Source organism: Oratosquilla oratoria, chromosome 29 (assembly GCF_046742065.1).
Source record: "Oratosquilla oratoria isolate Oo_2021 chromosome 29, ASM4674206v1, whole genome shotgun sequence".
Classification (NCBI taxonomy): Eukaryota; Metazoa; Arthropoda; class Malacostraca; order Stomatopoda; family Squillidae; genus Oratosquilla; species Oratosquilla oratoria.
In genome coordinates, this window is record NC_134805.1 from 23,700,223 (window position 1) to 23,720,133 (window position 19,911).

Consider the following 19,911-nt stretch of genomic DNA (forward strand, 5'->3'; position numbering starts at 1 on the left):
GCCAGATGTTAGGAATATGGGGACATGGGCCTGGCTGAAGGCAAACTCTGGGAAGTTTTGTTGATTTATTTTAAAGTAGAGCACCTATAAACGGCAGGAAAAGGTGGAGTAAAGGTGGAGGTAGAATGTAGATTGAGAGAAGTGAGTAAATGCCTTGGTGGATTAAAAAGTGTAATGAGGAATAGAAATTTGGGAATGGATGCTAAGAGGAGACTGTATGAAGGAGTAATTGTGCCAACAGCACTGTATGGAGAAGAAACATGGAACATAAGAGAGAAGGAGTTTGAATGTGTTTGAGATGAAGTGTCTGAGAAGTATGATGGGGGTTACTAGGCTAGATAGAGTGAGAAATGAGGAGGTGAGGAGAACAGGGGTGGAAAGGGAGTTGGGAGATAGGGTTGATGAAAGAGTATTAGGATGGTTTGGACACATGGAAAGAATGAGTGAAGAAAGACTAGTAAAGGAGGTGTGGAAGGCAGATGTGGAGGGAGTGAACATGAGGGGACGTCCTAGGATGAGATGGATGGATGGGGTGAAGGGGGCTTTGGGGAAGAGGGGAATGTCTGTTGAGGAAGGACAGGAGAGGACAGAAGACAGGGGTGAATGGAGAATGGTTGTATATGGAAGATGTTGCGATGCATGAGGTGGAATGGACGGGGGGGATGGGGGGTGAGGTAGTGTGTGTGAGCAAAATTTTGACGCAGCCCGAAGGGATTTCTCCCCGTCCTCTCCTTTATATGGGGAGACGGAGAGGGGGGGTCGCCGATTTAATGAAATGGCCTTGCTGTGTCTTGCGACACTGCTTCAGACCCAGGGCAGTGGACAGGGTGCAGGGATGACCTGTCATCTAGGAGGTGCTAAGATGGGAGGGAGGGTGGAGGGGTGTGGAGTGTTTTCAGGGATGGAATGGGTGGGAATGATTTTATGCCTTTTCCTTTTTGGCTACCTCCCTAGTAAGGGGGAAAAAGTCTTGGTATATGTATGTATGTATGTACCTATAAACGGGTAAATAAGCTTACTTCTGGCTGCAAGAGGAATGTGAGGAAGAGATGAAGATAAGATTGTGTCTGTCCTTGGTGGTGAAGTCTCTGTGTGGGAGGTGGCTAGAGATAGCTTCCTCAGTTCCCAAGGTCATCTGTCTTTGGTGAACTCCTAGTGACCCCTTATATTCACCAGGATCAGGTCATAACCCTTGCATTAACTGTCTCTTGGGAGATGCTCAGCGCATCTGGGGGATACAGGTGTTCTAGGGTACTTGTGTTGCCCAACCTGCTGCTGTGGATTGGATCTCAAGGACCCATTTGTCTGACCTGATGCAGCTGGGTTATGACCTCAGGGCAGTCAATAACTGCCAGGTGTTCAGTTTCTAGGGACTTTCAGAGGCGCCAATGCTACTTATGTGTCACCAGAGAGGCAACTGCCTCACAGATTATATTATTTAGTACTTTGTGGAAGACCTTATTCTTAATTTTCTTCATCTTCATCCTCCTACATACATACACCAATGGCTTTTCCCCTCTTACAAGGGAGGTAGCCAAAAGTCAGAGGCATAAAGCCACTCCCACCAATGTCAAAGGCATAAAGCCACTCCCACTCATTATGTGGGGATGACCACATACTCCACTCCCATTCGCCACCCCTCCCTCCCTTTCTTATTGGCTCCTCCTGGATGAGGGATCATCCCTACATCCCACCCACCACTGGATCAGAAACTATGGAGCAAGACACAGCACATCCACAGCAAGTCTGCTTCACTTAATCAGTGACCCCCCCCCCCTTCTCTCTGTTCCCTCATGCAGAAAAAGAGAAAATGTGGAGAAATCCCTTCAGGCTGCATCAAAATATCATTCACACATTCTCCCTCACCCTACCTATGCCCCACCCACTCCTTTCCCCCACCCACTCCTTTCCCCCACCCACTCCTTTCCCCCACCCACTCCTTTCCCCCACCCACTCCTTTCCATGCGTCACAGCATCATCCATACACAACCATTCTCCACTCAGCCCTATCTTTTGTCTTCTTCCTTCCTCAACAGATATTCCCTTCTTTACCAATGCCCCATTTACTTCATTCTTTTACTTCTACATACTGATATGGGTATTCATGTATCTTCCAGGTTATGGACGTGGTAAGGGCAGCAGACCAGTTAACATCCCGGCCATCAACTTTAAACTCTGCAGTAGTTCCTGCCACCCCTGTAGATAAGAAGTCCACTGATCTGAAAACAACAACAGTAGTTTTGGCTAAGCACACACTAGCACCTCAGACTAGTACAGTAAGTGTGATTGGGACTTTCCTTCAGCATTACTTGATGGTTAGCCATTGTCATGCATGACTGATGTACCATTAGACCCTTTTCTAATCATGAGATCTGTTCCTTTGTTTTTATTTTATTTACTTTGCTTGATTACCATTGCCTTCAATAAATGGTTACCTATTATTGGATTATGTAACCAAGGGTTAGGAACGTGTCACTTTCAGTCAGAGATTATCTCTGGAGCTGGCCAGACTACAAGAGGATCATGGACAATTGGAGTTGTCTTAGATGTATATGTTTTTAGGTTTGTTATTTCATGTTCAGGTACTTTTGTATATAACTAGTACTCTTCCTTCTTTTTCTTTCTTTCCTTTTTTCTTTTCTTTCTTTGTTTTCCTTTCATATGTCTTCAGGGTTAGAAAATATAGATAAACATGAAAGGAGCTAAACAAAAGATTTTGGAACATGTAAAAGTTATTTTTCAAGCTTGACCATGTTATGCATGGTATACATGTTCAGTTTGGATTATTTTTTGCCCTAAGATACCTCTTCACCTTTAGGCTTTGAGAACTTTAGGGAAAGAACATTGTAGGCTGTTTAGGCTATTTAGGCTATTCCTCTAATGTGAGATTCCTTCATTAGATAATATTAACATTGTAGTCAGAGGTAATATCAAAGAAACAGCACACAATGTTCTTGTCTGCACTGTAATGTGTCTGGAAGATACTGAGCAATGTTGGGGGTGTCTAGTGAATGGTATTGAATTATGACCATAGTACATGATACAGTTACAAATGGAGCCATAATAGAACAGATATTTCCTGACCCCAAGAACACAGGTCAGGATTATGGGCTAACCAGCCAAAGGAAAAATTTGTGTTGTGATATATCAATGAAACTATGCATGCTTCAATGATTTAGTTGTTCATTGAAGCATATGGGAAAATTGAAGCTGGTTTGATGGAACTGTGTGTACCTGAATGACGTAATTATTATTGAAAAGAGTAAAACACTGGTTGATGTATTGTTTTATAATAATACAAGGATCAATGACAGGTACCAGCAGGTCCTGTAAGATGGATGGCAGAATCATCTTCCTGCTGCTTATCTTCAAAACCTGTCAACCCTCCCTCACCTCCAACTGGAGGTGCAGCCCCAAGGGGCTAACACTCCATCTTTGAATTAGATCAAAGATTACTATCTACTTCATCTGTATTTCCTCCACTTATTTGCATAAGAAGAGCTGACAACCAACAGCTGCTCTTCTCCTACTATGAACTGGTGACATGGAAACAGCCCCACACTATAACAGACAACAGTCAATTATTTTTTATTTTTATTATTATTTTTTTTTTCCTCTGAGATATAAAAGTCCAAAGTACTGTTACCAAGCACTGTGGGGCTGCAGGTTTCTAGTCACTGAAGCTTAAGGCAGTAATTGTCATTATGATAGTATTCTGATTTGTAAACAAGTTGTGGCTTGAGTTAAGGATCCTGTAAGTTGTTTGCCTTTTTCTAAAGGGCCCCTACAACTCGTAGTCCATCCAGGCCAGAAGGACACCTTCCTTGTACAGACAACACATTTGTGTTATGTGTTGCATTGCTGGGTTAGCTTTGAGAAACGTTATCCTTTATTTATTACTACTCTACAATAACTAGACTTGGATGAACAGACATGTTGACCTCTTGTGTTGTATTGATGTGGCCCCCTGTAGTCCTCATCCTATTCTAGTTTATCTTCAGGTTATGTATGAAGCTGTGCCAGCAACAAAGTTCAGATATATTTTTAGATATTGAGCCATGACTTAGTGCATGTATGGTTTGCTACAGTTGTGATATTTATGTTTATTTTTATGTTATGCTCTTTATATTTTGAATGTTGAAATGTTTACTTAATATTTTATGACTGTGAAGCCTAGTGTTGTAAGACATGAAAAGCTCCCAAGTGACAGTTCATTGCATGGATACAACAGCCTCGCCCGCCTAGACTACCACAGCTGCATGGAAGCAATGCAGTGTTGCACGCATCATTTACAAGCAAATGTTTTTTCCATGGCTACTGCAGTTGCTTTTGTGCTGTCTTCTGCATATTGATCTGATTTCATATATTTCTAATGATGTGTTCAACCGGTTGTAATGTACAGGAGCTGAACCAGGCTCATGTTGCCCTCACCTAATCTAGTTCAACAGTAAAACATGTGAATGATTCTCACTCATACCACCTCAACACTTAAACCATTCCAAAGCTCTACATACCACTTAATCAATCTGTTGTCCAGGTTCTCTCTTACTAAAGACCTGCAGCCCCAGGAAATTGGCCACAGCCATTAATTCAGTCTGTAACTCACTTGGTGAAGAGATAGTGTTGCTGTCTGGAAAGTGAGTGTTGGACGGGGTAGTACAAAATGCTCTGTGTCTTTTGTGTGGTGGTTGCATCAAGAACAGTTGGTGTTCCTTGCCAGGCTAGTTCTGGGTTGATTCTGGTTTAACACAGGGTGATTACCTGAACATAGGTATGTTAATGCAATTCTTGCTTGTAGGAGTAATTCCTCTGGTTTATTTCTTGGTGAGTTTGATGAAGGAATACTGGGATGGTTTGAGCATAATGGGAAGAATGAAGAAAGACTAGCAAAAAGAATTTGGAAGGCTGAGGTGGATGGAGTAAACTTGAGGGAAAGACAAAGAATGAGATGTATGGGTGGGGAGAAGGGGGCCATGATTATAAGGGGAAGGTCTGTTGATTAGGGAAGGAAGAGGGCAAGAGATAGGTGTGAGTGGAGAGTAGTTGTGGATGGATGATAAATGGACATGGCCCAAAGTGTGTGTGTGTGTGAGTGAGTTTTTCCTTGTCTGTTAAGGGAAGGGAGGGTCACCATGTAATGGAAGTTGTGGGGGTAAACCAGCATTGGCTGTTGAGCCCTGCTTTGTCCCAAGCAGTGTGTGGGAGACAGGGATGACCCTTCATAGGGAGGTTGGGTATGTGCCATGGAAGGCCACCTCCTTTATAAGGAGAAAGAGGACTTATGGTATTGGTATATGTGTATATATCAATTCATTGAACTTCAATTTGAAACTGCTGATATTCAGAGCATTGATCAATTCTGCTAGGAGTGTAGTACACTTTTCAACTGTCCAGTTAGGTACCTCTTTTTTTTTTTTTTCCATATCAATTTATAAAAGTTAGCTTTGTGTTCTCGTCTTACAGTTATTGCTTGCTTGATGTAGCTCTTATCAACTCCTTTCCTTTTGTATGTTCGTGTTTTTTGCATGTATGTTGTGTATGAGGATATGTTTGAGGGGATGTTTGATCTTTTGCATGATGCCCTAAAATTTTAGTGTCATTGCATATGATATACAAACTGATGGCTTTGGGTTCATGGAAATATAAATTCCTGTTTACATATATAGATTCGTATATTTATAAGGTAAGTGTTATGTCGTATTGAATGGCATTTACTCAATATGATTTGTACTTCGTCTAATTGCATCCTGGAATGGATATACATATACTCATGACATGTTTGACAACTTTGACAGTCAAATTTTGGCTTGTTTGCAGAATTATGTGGAAGCTTCAAGATTGCAATGATCAGGGATTTATCGCCCATTTTGGACCCTCGTAATCCGCAGGAAGTATCTCTTTACTTCCCCATCTGTGCAGGCCTCTCAGACACTCATTCACTGGCTCTCAAATGTTATCATGTGCTGCCTAATATGTGCCCACCTCTCATTATATGTAGTTTGCTCTTTTTATGCTCTGACTGAGTCTTGTTAGATATATGAAAGTTGTAAGAAAGTGTACAGGATTGTATAGGTATATATATAGGATCTGTGTTGGATCTCCCATGAAGAAAATCTGTAATCATTAGATTTATCCAGGCCCTAATACTGAAGAAAATGGTGAAGGGTGGTCATTTTTTTCCACCCAGTTGTTCTGAAAAGGGATGAACTGCATTGCATCCCTTCCCTTTCATTCTCGTGCTTCTCCTTTGGACTTCCACTCCACTTCCTGCCACATTTTCATTCTTCCCACCCTCCACCCTCCACTCCCTCTTCCTTGTGTCCTCCCCAAATATCCAGCACATGTCACTGTTATGTACTAGCACATCCACGTCCTCTGTCAGTATCGTCTTACTTTTGTTTAAGTCTCTCCCTCTTTGTTCTCTTAACATGTCTGCACCACCTCAGTAAGGCCTTGTTCATCTCCTCAGTGGCCATCTTCATGCATTGTCCCATGTTTTCTTGATACCTTGTCCACTTTCTTAATAACATATGATCTGCAAACAGCCCTTCTGAAACCAATGGTAGATACTTGCTATTGGTGGTCCTGCAAGATGGATGCAGAGAGAATCAATCCCCTCTGTCCATCTTCAAAACCTATCAACCCCCTCACCTCTATCTGAAGCTACTGTCATGAAGGGCTGGTATTTGCTGTCTGGACTGAGTTCAAGATCTTTGTTAACTTAGATAGTCCCTCCCCAGCTTACACCACCCTTTACTTTTTCATCAAAGAAGAGCTAACAACAGGTGACTGCACTCCTCTTCCTTCTCTCCTCTTCTTTCTCTCCTCTTCCTCTTCCCATTTTCTTCCCCTCTTCCTCCTATTACGATTTGGTGACTTGGAAATGGGCCACAAATACAACACAGACAGCAGTCCACTGTTTCTACTCAGGTCTGTAGTAGGGCCCGATGACCATACCTAAATACAGTGGAGTGCAGGTTTCCAGTCACTGAAATGTGAGATAACAGTTGATGTAATTGATAATATTAATTTCCAGTTCTGTTACCATTTCACAATGGGCACACACGGTGGTCTAGTGGAACTAGCATCAAATATAATTATTTTTCCATTGCCAATATTAAAAGCCCATCAACACCCACGCCTCCAACTGGAAGTGTAGTCCAAAGGGCATGGCACTTAGTCACCAGACCAGGCCCAATATTGCGTAATTATCTTCCATAATTATATCTCCACATTTCAGACAGAGATAGAGGGAAAGAGAGAGAGGGGGTAGGGAGATAAAAAATGAAGAATAACATGTAAACAAAGTGACAAAACACACACATGTTGGCAGGCCACTGCAGCAAGAGCTATGGGAAAGGAAGTAGAATAATTGTGACATGTGAAGATGTTTGAAGTATTGAAGTCAGGTATGGATGAAGATGTTCAAAGAAGTGAAGTCAGATATGGGCAAGGATGTTTAAAGAAGCCTCTTCATCAAAGACTGGGCACCAGTTGATGCCATGTGGATGGTGTTCCAGAAGGGTGATTGAGGGAGAGAGGGAATTGGAGGGTCCAGCAATGTGAATGAAAGACTCACTAGGAAGGAGAGGGGAGAGGGGAGGGATGAGAGAGGAGATAGAAAGTGAGGAGGAAGGAGAGAGGAGATAGAAAGGAGGAGGGAGAGAGAAGGGACAGGGAAAGGAGAGAGAAAGGAAAAGAACAAGAATAGAGGAAGTCAGAAGAGTGAGGGGAAGGAGGTAAAAGGAAAGTGAAAAGAAGAGGGAAAGGAGAAGGGAGGGGGTTGTCAGACTTTGGGGGTGGAGGTCATCATACATCCATGGCCAAGGGAGACAACATTTTTATATTTTTTCAGCAATTTACGAGTCTTCTGTTATTCTTGCTATGTGACTTTCAGGTGACAGATCATCCCTGAATAAAATCACTAAATCCTTTTTCTCCTCAGCTTTCACAATTTTCCATATAATATAAATATATACATACTTTGTCCCAGTTCCAATTTTACATTTCCTTTATGAACTTGTCAACGTCATCCTGTATGTGCTTACAATTGTCTTAATTTTTCACTTTCTGCATGATCTTTGTATCATCTGATAAAATTTTGCTCAGCTGTCTGTTCCATTCATCATATCATTGATAAACTGTAGAAACTTTACAGGTGCCAGAACTGAACCCTGTGGTACTACACTGTTCATATTTCTTCAGTCTGAATTTTCATCTCTAACTACTGTTCTCGTACTTCTATTACTTATAAAGTCTTTTACCCATTCCAGTGTGCTCCCTTTAAGGCTTCCTGTATTTTCTAACTTCCATATTCATCTCATGTGCAGTACCTTGTTGAAAGCTTATTCCAAATCCAGTATACGTAATCCATCCAATCCTCATTCTCATGCAACACATTAGCCTTTCTTGAATAAAAACTTAGCAGGTTGGTTATACAAGATTCTCCTTTTCTAAATTTGTAATGAAATCCATCTTCCACTCCAGGTTCCATTCATAAGCCTGCAGCTGTATATGAGTCTCCTAATTTTTCTTTGTGCGTGTGTATTTAACTAGTTGTGTGTGTGTGCCAACTTTCATTTTGAGTAGCATTAATGGGTATGTATGTATTTTTTTATTGATTTATTTTTATTGATTTATTTTATTATTTTTGCTGATATGTTTTCAAAGGTTTGTTTACATCTTAATTACTTTTTGATGATTTACAGGGTCAGTTCTTGCTCAACCTTTATTTTCATAGTTCAAAATGACAGCTCTTTTTACCCTCAAAACTTCCAGGTTTGAGGACACATTGAGTTGTGTATGGGAAAGCATATACTGTATGTGTGTGCTTCAGTGGTAATTTGGATAATTTTATTTGTAGAGTGTGCATCTAGGTTACTTGTTTTATACTTTTTCTTATTGATCTTTGTTTTTTTATTTTTGATATGTTTTATTTCATATTGAGAGGTTGGGACAGGTATTGGATATTCATCTCTTGTGAGTGGAAAATGGAATTTATTGTTTCATGGATCAAATGACTGCTCCATCTTGTGTTGGAGTTTTTACATGACCTTGATAAGAGGAGTGGGTTTTTAAAGTTTATCAATTTTTAAGGTGTTTAGAAAAAAAATTGAGGCAGGTCATGGTTTACTGTATATTTGAAGTGTTAAAAACTAATTTTTAGGTCAAAAGTAAGTAGAACTAGATTTTACCTGCTGCAGTATTTTCATTGTATTTTATTTAGGATTTTTCTTATGTTCATTGATTTAATTATAGCTACTTTTCTTCAATAATATTAGGATTCAGTGTTTCATAAGGTTTCACATTACCAATAGAATTTGTGTTTAAGGTATATTTCATGAAAGTTCTATGTTCATTTGTGGCAGCTTAGTCAGTTTTGTTGTTGTCTCCACTGTCACTGTTGTGACCTGGTGTTGTTGAGACCAGGGTTGTGTGGATCATCATAAAGGGAGACATCTTGCAAACTTCAGCAGGATTCAGTGCCACAGGAATGAGTGAGTGAGTGAATCTGTGTTTATTGAAGGGTCATGTTGTGTAGATGTGTCACCATGGTATAGGATGTTTGGGGGACAAGTTATGTTAAAGGTCTTTGTGTTTGCTTGAAGTCTCAAGGGTTTGTTTGAATTGCTCTGAAAACACATTGAGCTTATATTTTATAATTGGGATTACTGGCCTTCCAGAAGTGAAGTGTGGAATACCATTTTAGGGAGCAGACATATATGAATCTGTAGAAATTAACCCATCTTCACTGACCTCACTCTCAATGATAGACTTTCTTTATGTTCATTTGCACTTGCCAGTATGTGACCAGCAGTCACTCTGAGGTTAGGGTCATGATTTATTTGTACTTTCAGTGCTTTAAGCAAACAAGGTATTTGTGAATTTTGTGATTGGTAATGTCAGTTTATTGTTATATGACTTCTGTCTACAGTTGTGTGCGTAGAGTACACACCACTATTACCAGAGGCCCAATTTGTGTATATATTTCCTTTAGTGCTACACCACATGTTGTCAAGTGGCAGCACTGCTAACAGAGAGGAAAAGGAGACTTTCATAGAGAAGACCCTGATGCCTCCCAATAACAAATGCATTAACATGGCTCCACCTCCAGTGCAGGCCCAAGGGGATGGTGTTTGGTCTCTGGATTGGGTCCAGAAACTCACAATCCTTTCTATTACTTTCTGTCAAGCTATATTCCCCTACTTGTATTTCTGTGTGTTTGTGTAGGTGTGGCTGTTTTTTTTTCCCACAAGATGATCAGTACTCCAGCACCTGCTTCTCTACACTTTCTTTTAGCCAGACATGGAAACAAAGCTGGGCTCATCAGCACAAGTCCCCCATGCATAGAATCTATAAATCACTTGCACATCCATCAGATTTAACATGTGCTATACATGGGTCCACTTCAAATGCACCACATTTTTCAACACACACCACACATCACCACACCACAAATCAACATGCACACCTGGGAGGATAATAGCTATTGATCACAAGTCCATCATGTGATCCAAGATTATGGTGAATTGCTCCCAAAATTTACCTGCACAAAAACACTCCAGATGTACTCCAAATAATCATTGTTGGTGTTGCTAACAGGCACACATTTCAATTCCTTCATAGACACAACATACACAAAGTACCAATATAACATGCATACACCAAAGGCTTTTTCCCCCCGTATAAGGGAGGTAGCCAAAAAACAAAGGCATAAAAACCACTCCCACCAATACATCCCTAACACACTCCACTCCCCTCCACCCTCTTCCCTCCCTCTTATCTTGGCACCTCCTGGATGACGAGTCATCCCTGCATCTTGCCCACTGCCCTGGGTCAGAAGCAGTGTTGCAAAACACAGCACATCCATAGCAAGGCTGCTTCATTAGATTAGCGACTCCCCCCCTCTCCGTCCCCTCATGCAGAAAAGGATGAAGATGATGATATGGCTTAACATCACAAACTCCCCCTATAGGAAGGTTAGGACGGTGCCCCTCACAGAGGACTTTGTAGCATGGAATTTAATGAACCATGCCCTTGGTTCAACTCCGCCGGTGGCAGGACTCGAACTGCCATTCCCTCGACCTTCGCCGCAAGTAATGATGCCCTAACCCGCTCAGCCAGCGAGCTTCCTTTAAAGGAGATGGGGAGAAATCCCTTCGGGCTATGTCAATTTATTTCTTAACCCTCCATCCCCCACCCACTAATATAAGAAACTAAATTAAAACAATCCACATAACCCACCTCCACTGAATTCACAAATTAGAGAAGACAGTACACAACACAAAGGTGTACTTCAAACCTCAGTGCACAAAGGTATACCTTTCTCCAACAAAATGAAACTAAACAAATTTTAACAAACAACACAATTTAGATAATAATAATCCAAACATATATAAAGAAAAACTTGTATCACTTGTGTACCACCCACTACGTCAGCCCCCAGAGGCTACATCCCTCAGTTCTAGCTCTACAGCCATATTCACACAAGGATCACAAAATGAGCTCTTCAAGACGACCATACTCCCCCTCCCCCCCCCACACACAACAACAACAACAACAACAAAATTCCTCTCAAAAGAAGCAAGGGATTTCTCCCCGTCTTCTCCTTTTCTGCATGAAGCAGCCTTGCTGTGGATGTGCTGTGTCTTGCGACACTGCTTCTGACCCAGGGGAGTGGACAGGATGCAGGGATGACCTGTCATCCAGGAAGTGCCAAGATAAGAGGGAGGGAGGAGGGTGGGGGGGAGTGGAACATATAGGAAATGGAATGGGAAGGAGTGTTTTCTATGCCTTTTTCTTTTTTGGCTACCCCCCGTGTAAGGGGGGAAAAAGGCTTTGGTATATGTATGTATGTATATGTAAAAGAAGCAAGAAGCACACAAGCACACTTCCATTCAGGTCATCATAAAGAACAAAGATGGTACTAACACAGAATAAGCCTGGCCACAGAAACTGCTTTAAATGCACCCATCACAAGGAAAACCCCAAATGCCTCATTTTACACAATATGCTGTAATATATTGTTTTTGAGTGAGTATTCAATCTTGAGGGTCCAGCTTCTATTAGCAAGTCAAGTTCTAATCCAAGAACCCATTTTGTGATAGTTTTTTGTACAATTATCTATTTACTGGGCTCTGCAGCATACTCATAATTAGGCAAAAGGAACTACATCATGGATGCCTTCCTCATATATCTGTTCAAGTGTACAAAATCTGCTTATTCGTTTGAGCTTCCTACTTTTAGTTCTTTAAATTAGATAGTAACACCTAAATACTATGTTTATGTTTGTATTTACAGTATATGTATGTATGAACGTGTGTATATATATATATATATATGCATATGTGTGTGTGTGTGTATGTTGTATCCTACTTCTTAAAGCTTATAATTTATATGCTTTATATGGAGTTTTGGCTCTTGATTTCATTTCAATACACTTTGGCATTGAATTCTACCATTTACTTTTGGCTCCAGCTTTACAGAATATTTATATGCCTTTTTGCATGGATTCACAATTTATTTTGTAGTTATTCAAACAAACCCTAAGGACTGTGAAGATGTATGGAAGTATTTTGAGATGTTTTTAAGAGGATGTATACAAGTGTGCCAGTGGTTGTTGTTGCAGTTGGGTTGGGTGGGGTTTAGCTGGTTGACTGACATGGTTCCCAAAGATAGCATTTACAGTAGATTTGTTGTTGTCATGTAGATATTTTATTGTAAATATAATGCATAGAAGATTTTTGAAGGACATGGGATACACATGATGCTATAGAAGAAAATATGAAATGATGATATTGTTGTATCATGCATAGCAACTTTTGTATATCTTAACAGTAGATTTTTTACTTTATGGTTGTAAGATAGTTTTGTTGGGAGTTGAAAGATATCCTTTTATGCAAATAGATGTTTATATCAGATGCAATTTATCTTGCATTATTATCAGGATTTCAGTTGTATCGTACTCGGTGACCTGTGATGTGACAAGAACAGACAGTAACTTATGTGTTTTGACATGCTGCGTGGGGAGGGAGGGGCTATGGGGACAAACAGGGAAATATTATGTACAGGATCATTTTGTAGTATGTAAGCCAAGGTTTGGGTCCACTGTAAGAACAGACACTGTTTAGTCTGCTTGAAGGGATATATACTTTGTAACTCATATGAGACTGGTATGAATATAATGAAGCTATTTTCTATACAGTTCCAGGAGTTTCTTCTATAGTGGTATTATTAAGCACAGTTTACCCATCCAGGTTAACTTTTACCAAATCACTAGATGAAGATAAGATTTTTGAAATGGCTGGTGAAGGTGTGGCTTAATGATATCGTTATAGAAAGACAATTTCAATGCATCTATCCTCATAGTAATATCTTAAAGGTGAAACAAGGTACAGTACATGTAATACCCAAGTCATGATTTTCTTAAATTGTACACATTTAAGATGATAACGTAGCAAAGCATACATATACTATTTGTGATAGCACAGTTACAGGTTTTGGTCATTGATTAGTGAAATCTGAAATAGGCAAGCTCCTGAGGTATTTTGTGCTTGCTTCAATTGCACGTAATTGTGACTTGTGGAATGATTTGCAAATGCTTGCATACAAACCTGTATACACATGTTAATCAGTCAATCATTTGTTACCCTATAGTACCGTGACCAGAAATCTTAGCCCCCGTACTTCTCAAATACTGATGGCCTCCCCAGGAAAATGTGTTAGACTGTTGTCTACAGTGTGAGGTTGAAGATGTTTCTCTCACGGATGTCATACTGTTCATACATGCACACACACACACACACACAATGTACATAAGGAGTGAAACGGGTCACAAGGAATTATTACACAGCCAAGAAATTGGAAAGAATTGTTGAAAATAGAAAGAATACAATCTGATGGGTGACTTCAATTGTGGGGAGGTAATGTGGGAGGAATGGGAAACAGATGGAAGTGAGGATTCCTGGAGCAACATGTGTTCAACAGCAATGAACAATATAATAACCCAAAAGGTGAATGAACCAACAAAATGTTAAGACAAAGATACATATGTTAGACTGGATTTGATCTTAACCATAGAACATAAGGTGATTGAAACATTGAATTATTGTTGCCCAGAAGGTCAGTGATCATGTCCTTGAATTTATGCAGAATGTAGGCAATTCTAATATAAGGGAAGAAATATACAGACAATGGAGATACAGTTTTGTAAAGGCTAACTTTGCTAAACTGGAAAAATACTATGAAGAAATAGAGGAGTGAGTTCAGTAAAACTAAAAGAAGAAATGGAAAAGTTCCCAAAAATTCTCAATGCAGGACTGGAAATATGTGTCAAAGATGAGAAGGATCTATGTATATAGCAAAGGCCTCTTTTCCCTTATAAGGGAAGTAGCCAAGTCAAAAGTAAGTGAGATGGAAGGAAAAAAAACATAAAAAAACAGATGTGCATTGGCATAATAAAAAACAAGGCATGGGAAAGGTGGTGAAAAGGAACTAAAGAAATAAAAGAGGAGTTTAAAAGTTCCAGAAATGAATATACAAGAATAAAAAGAGAAGAGGGAAGGAACTTTAAGAAGGATGTAGTTGATAAGAGCATGCTGCCCTTCAGATTCATGAATGGCAAGGTGAAACACAGGAATATCCAAGTTGAAAGTTAAAGTTGTAATAAACAAAGAAGCAAGAAAGCAATTTAAAACGATAAAGGCTTCCAGTCAGTATTTACTAAGGAAAAGGAGTTTGAGGTAGAAAAGGGTGAAGATAAGAGATTATAAACAGGGGAAGTGTTTGAATTACTCAGAAATTTGGATATTGAAAGGGTGTAGAGAACAGTTAATGGATAAGATAGATTAATTGATGAAAAAATGGTTAAAGATAGATTGATGAATTACTTTAAAGAGAAAGAGACTTGTATTGGCAATTTGTATGTAGAAGAGAAAAGTCTTGCATAACCAACATGCTAAGTGTTTATGTAAGAGTGGTATATGCCACCTAACCTCGTTAACTTTAATAAAATAGCACAGTTTTGGAGTTGAACAGGATTCTTGGTCATCCCATGCCACCAATACACAAATCTGAAACTAAGCTAAGCAGAACAGAATTCACACAAGTAAACTTTGCTGTAGTCACCGCACAATATGTAGGACATTCCAAATGGACTAGACAACACAGCAAATGACACTATGTTCACTGGCATTAAACAGACATTCTTGTAACAAACCTGAGGTGGAGGGCATTATGTAGGAGTCTCAAAGGGCAATTGGTTTCCTCCTTAACATAGGTGTCATAATCTATTGACATCAAGAACTCATCAATAACCCTTGAGTAAGTGTAACTAATTTGCAATGTATGACGAACCATTTTCTACTCCAGTATTCTAATACATAGTATTTGTTTTGATTACAAACACAGAAAAATTTCTAATTATAATTTTATATCTTGAGATAACTAATAGACTTACCATAACTAGATATGTCATATGATCTGTTGTTAATTCAACAGTCTAAATAACTGAATCTTTATTGTGTTAATTGGTAACTGGCTTCTTGAAGGTGGAGGCAGGTGGTGGAAGATGTAGAAAAGGACATTTAGATAGGAAATATAATAGTGAGGAATGGCATTGTCTGGATGCTCAGTTGGCCTAATTACAGCACTTGTTCATCTAGACTCATGTGCATACATGTGAGGTTTCAACCATCATAATGAATTTAAGACTGCAATAATTGTGTGGTTACTATAAACTTTGGCTTAAATTTGTTTATGGTTAGCATGTTTTAAATTTTCATCCAACTTTTCCCGTAAGTCTACACATCTATATGAAAAGCCGTACTTTAACATCTTTCAAACATGCTCGCTTTTTCAACTTTTGCGTGACCATGTGTTGATTTTTATTTCCTCTTCTTCTTCTTCTTCTTCTTCTTCCCTATATCTTGTTTAGGCTCTGGATCATTATAGTAGTTGCCCATTGTATTCTCTATTTTTCTTATATCTTCAATTAGTTGTGGTGACTATGACATTGCTGCAAATTCCAATCTTTACCTCAAGTTTCACTAAGTAGAAACGCTGCAGCCCCACTGTAGCTGGCAATGGTCTGGTCCTTGAGCCCTCTCAGAGATCTCTAGGAAGAAAATTTAGACAGTTTTCTGTGTTGTATTTACCTAATTGTAGTATACAGGAAAGGGTTCTGTCTTCTATTCTCTAATTTTCCAACATTCCTAGACTCAAATTCATGCGTGGTTCCAACTTAACCTATATCTTTGATTTCTAATGATCATATTTAGATTTGAATTCATATATTGTTTAAACTTGGGCTATATCACCTAAGCTATTCTACATATTTATACATCTATATGGAAAACTGTATATCTTCACATCTTTTCGACGTTTGGTCTTTATTAGTCTATCTCCATAACCTCTTAAAGCCTTCCCATCTGTAATCAGAAAATCTCTATAATCAATGCAATCAATCCCCTTTAGTGACCTAAACACTGTGATCATATCACCTCTTTCTCATCGATCCTTCAAAGTTGGTAGAACCAGTACTTTTAGTCTCTCCTCATATGGTTTATCTGCCAGACTGGGTACCTGTTTCTTTGCTGCCCTTTGTATTCTCTCAATCTTGCTTATATCCTTCACTCTCTCTGGGGACCACATTACTGATCCATATTCCAGTCATGGATATATCAGGGTTTTTGATGAAAAATTTCATCCTCTTTTCATCCATATAATGGAATGCCACTTTAATCTTCTGCAGTAGGCCATATGTCTCACCCACAATCCTACTAATATGTCTATCAGGTGACAGGTTGTCTTTTATCAACATTCCCAAGTCTTTCTCCTCTTTTGCTTTTGTAATGAGTTCACATCGCAAGGAATAGTTTAAGGATGGCCTTTTGCAGCTATTGCCCTTTTCCAGTACTTTGCATTTTTTGGTATTGAACGTCATTTCTCATTCTTGGCTCCATGTAAAAAGTGTCTAGATCTTTTTGCAATATTCTACTATCCTCATTTTTCACTCTTATGATTTTTGCATCATCTGCAAACATGTTGGCTTAGTTTATTCCTTCCATTATGTCATGAACATAGACAAGAAATATTATTGGTGCAAGCACTGAAACTTGTGGAACTCTGCTCATTACTGCTCTCCAGCTTGACATCTTGTCCTTTACTACTGTCCTCATGTATCTTTCCTTCAAAAAATCTTTAATCCATTATAGTAGTTTGCCTCTCAGTTTCCAACATGCTCCAGTTTCCATAGTTTCCATACATGTCAACTGTGTAGTACTTTATCAAATACTTTCTCTAGGTCCAGGTACACACAGTCCACCCACCCCTCTCTCTCTTGCAGCACATCAATCACTCATGAGTAAATGTTTAAAAGGTTCAATACACATGACCCTCCAGATCTGAAGCCAAACTGACTCAAAATATTCATCTTTTCAAGATACTTGATCCATTGATCTTCACAATCCTTTCACTTAATTTCACTTTTGTGCTGGTTAGTGATACTGGCTTATAATTTAGTGGTGTTTCCTGGTTTCTACCTTTGTGAATTGGCACCACATTTGCCCTTTTCCAATCAAGTGGCACAATGCCTTCTTTTGATGAACATGTAATAAGACTATGGATCTTATCTGCTAGTTGTTCCCTACATTCTTTAAGCATCCAGTTTGAGATCCTGTCAGGCCCTGATGCTTTTGTCACATCCAGTGAAAACAAGAGATTGAGCACTTCCCTCACTTCTACATTCTTATCTGCTAAACCTGGTTTGTTGCTCCCATCTCTTTTCTCCAAAAAGTTGCATTCTTTTGTGATGATTTATTGGAAACCTTCAATATTTCTGCCACTTCATAGATCTTACCATCTGCTATTAATTTGGTGATTTCTTCCCCCTGTTTCAATTTACCATTTATGAACCTGTAAAACAGTTTTGGTTCATCTTTACATTTTTCTACTACACCTCTTTCAAAATTGCTTTCTTCCTCTCTGCAAATTCTGTTATAGTCATTCCTAGGTTGTTTGTAAGCTTCTTTTGTTTAATTGCTTCTTTCTCAATTTTTTCTAAGCTGCATCCCTGGCCCTTTTCGCAATCTCACATTTTTTAAACCAGTCTTGTTTTTGCTTCCTTTCTTTCTAAAGTCTTTGGCACATGTTTGTTCACTCCTAGGTTGTAAATGTCAAGAAAGATTTCCCATTTCCTCTTTATTCCTGAACTTCCAATTTGTTTCTTCTAAGAAATTTTCAGCCCTAAAACTGAGTCTCCCTTACCTATGTGATTCATTCCTTGGCTCAATTTCCTCATATTCCAGCTGAAATTCAATTGTAACATGGTCACCTTTTCCTATTGGGCAAAGGTAGTTCAAGGGGCTGACGATGTGCTCTGGTTAGTAATAGATCTAATTTTGTAGGACTGTCATCTCCTCTTACCTGGGTCACTTCCTTTAACCACTTGGTCATTGTGTTCTCCTTTGCTATAGTCAACAGTGTATTTCCCCAGGAATCTACTTTGCTGCTTGCTTCCCAATCCTTCCAATTGACCTCACCACAATTAAAATTGCCAGTAAAGTCTATGTTACTATTTTGTTCAATATTTTTCTTTAGGAAAATAGCTGTATCCATTAACATTTCTTGATATTCAGTTTCATCACAAGCTCTTGTCTGGGGGGGGAACATATGCTACCATGAAGTCTCTTCTTTTTGTGCCCTTTAGTACTAATCTTTAGGTGAATTGCTTCAGCTCTGCCTTCACTCATATTTGCTTCTTCCACCTTTGTCACTTCTCACCTCAAACATTACTCCATCCTTTATATCTTCTCTGTCTCTTCTCCTGGTGGTGTATCTGTTGTTCCCCAACTGTATATCAAAATTTTTGTGAGTTTAGTCTCTACTAGACACAATATACCAGGGTCATTTATCTGTAAGTAGTCATTTATCTCCAACCTAGCCAATAGTAAACCATCAACATTAGCATATGCTATTCTAAGTTTCCTTGTAGTGCTTACTTTGCAACACTGCCTTCTTGTTTTTGTAGAAACCATTTCCTCACGTGATTGACAACTCTCCAAAAAACATTGCTCTTTTCCTCTTCGGCCCTATAATTTTTGGCTTTGGCTTCATCTAAGAGTTTTCATATCTTTGTTCCTCTTCATTAGCATCTTTCCTAATCCAAATATTATTTAACTTTTCTTGTGCCAACTTCCAAGACTTGCTGATTACTTCTTTTATGCCATGGCTTGCAACTTGTCCTCTGTTACTTGTACTTTTTCTGTGCTTTCTGTATGTTTTTTTGTTATAATTTTTTTTTTTTTTTTTATTGTTATTAGTATTATTTTTTCTCTCACTGGTAAATGTTCCTCTTAGTATCCTACCACTATAATACGTTTTATATTTCTACCAATTCTTGTCGATATCTCTTATTCTTAAAAACTGCTCTATAATTTTCTGTGCCTGTACTGGCTCCTTTTCATGAAGCATTAACCACCCTGTCTGTCCTTGTTTGATTTTTCTAATATTTTCTTCATTTTCCCTAGCCTTCTCATTGCTTAGGTTCATGCTGTCCTCTATTTAGTTTTTAACTTTATTCACCTTGTTACATCATCCTTTAATTCCTTGAGTTCTATTTTATATGATTCCTTTAATAATATCATCTCACTCAATTTACTTTTCAAATTGTCTTCCATTTGGTCAAATAATTGTTTCTTAAGTTTTTTCATTTTGTCGTCAGTCTTGGCCATATCTTCCAGTACTTTAAATATCTTGTTCATGGTTGATTAAGTTACCTCAATTATAAATTTTCTGTATTCATTATCTTGTTATTTTTCAGTGCCAATAACCAGTTCACTATTTCTGTCATCTTCTATTGTCATATTTTTGTTAACTACCTTCTAGTTTGAGGTTTTACATACCTTCCAGTTG

At 38.9% G+C, this 19,911-nt stretch overlaps 1 protein-coding gene across 9 annotated transcripts in view; it reads left to right on the plus strand.

Annotated features, from left to right (window-relative positions):
* The window catches only part of LOC143040667 (protein lap4-like), a 91,525-nt gene that overhangs the window by 36,097 nt on the left and 35,517 nt on the right, over positions 1–19,911 (plus strand). For all 9 annotated transcript variants that reach the window (XM_076211926.1, XM_076211928.1, XM_076211931.1 and 6 more), the window contains one exon: positions 2,118–2,276. In XM_076211926.1, coding sequence (XP_076068041.1) covers positions 2,118–2,276 — 159 coding nt within the window. The remainder of the gene's footprint in view (positions 1–2,117; positions 2,277–19,911) is intronic.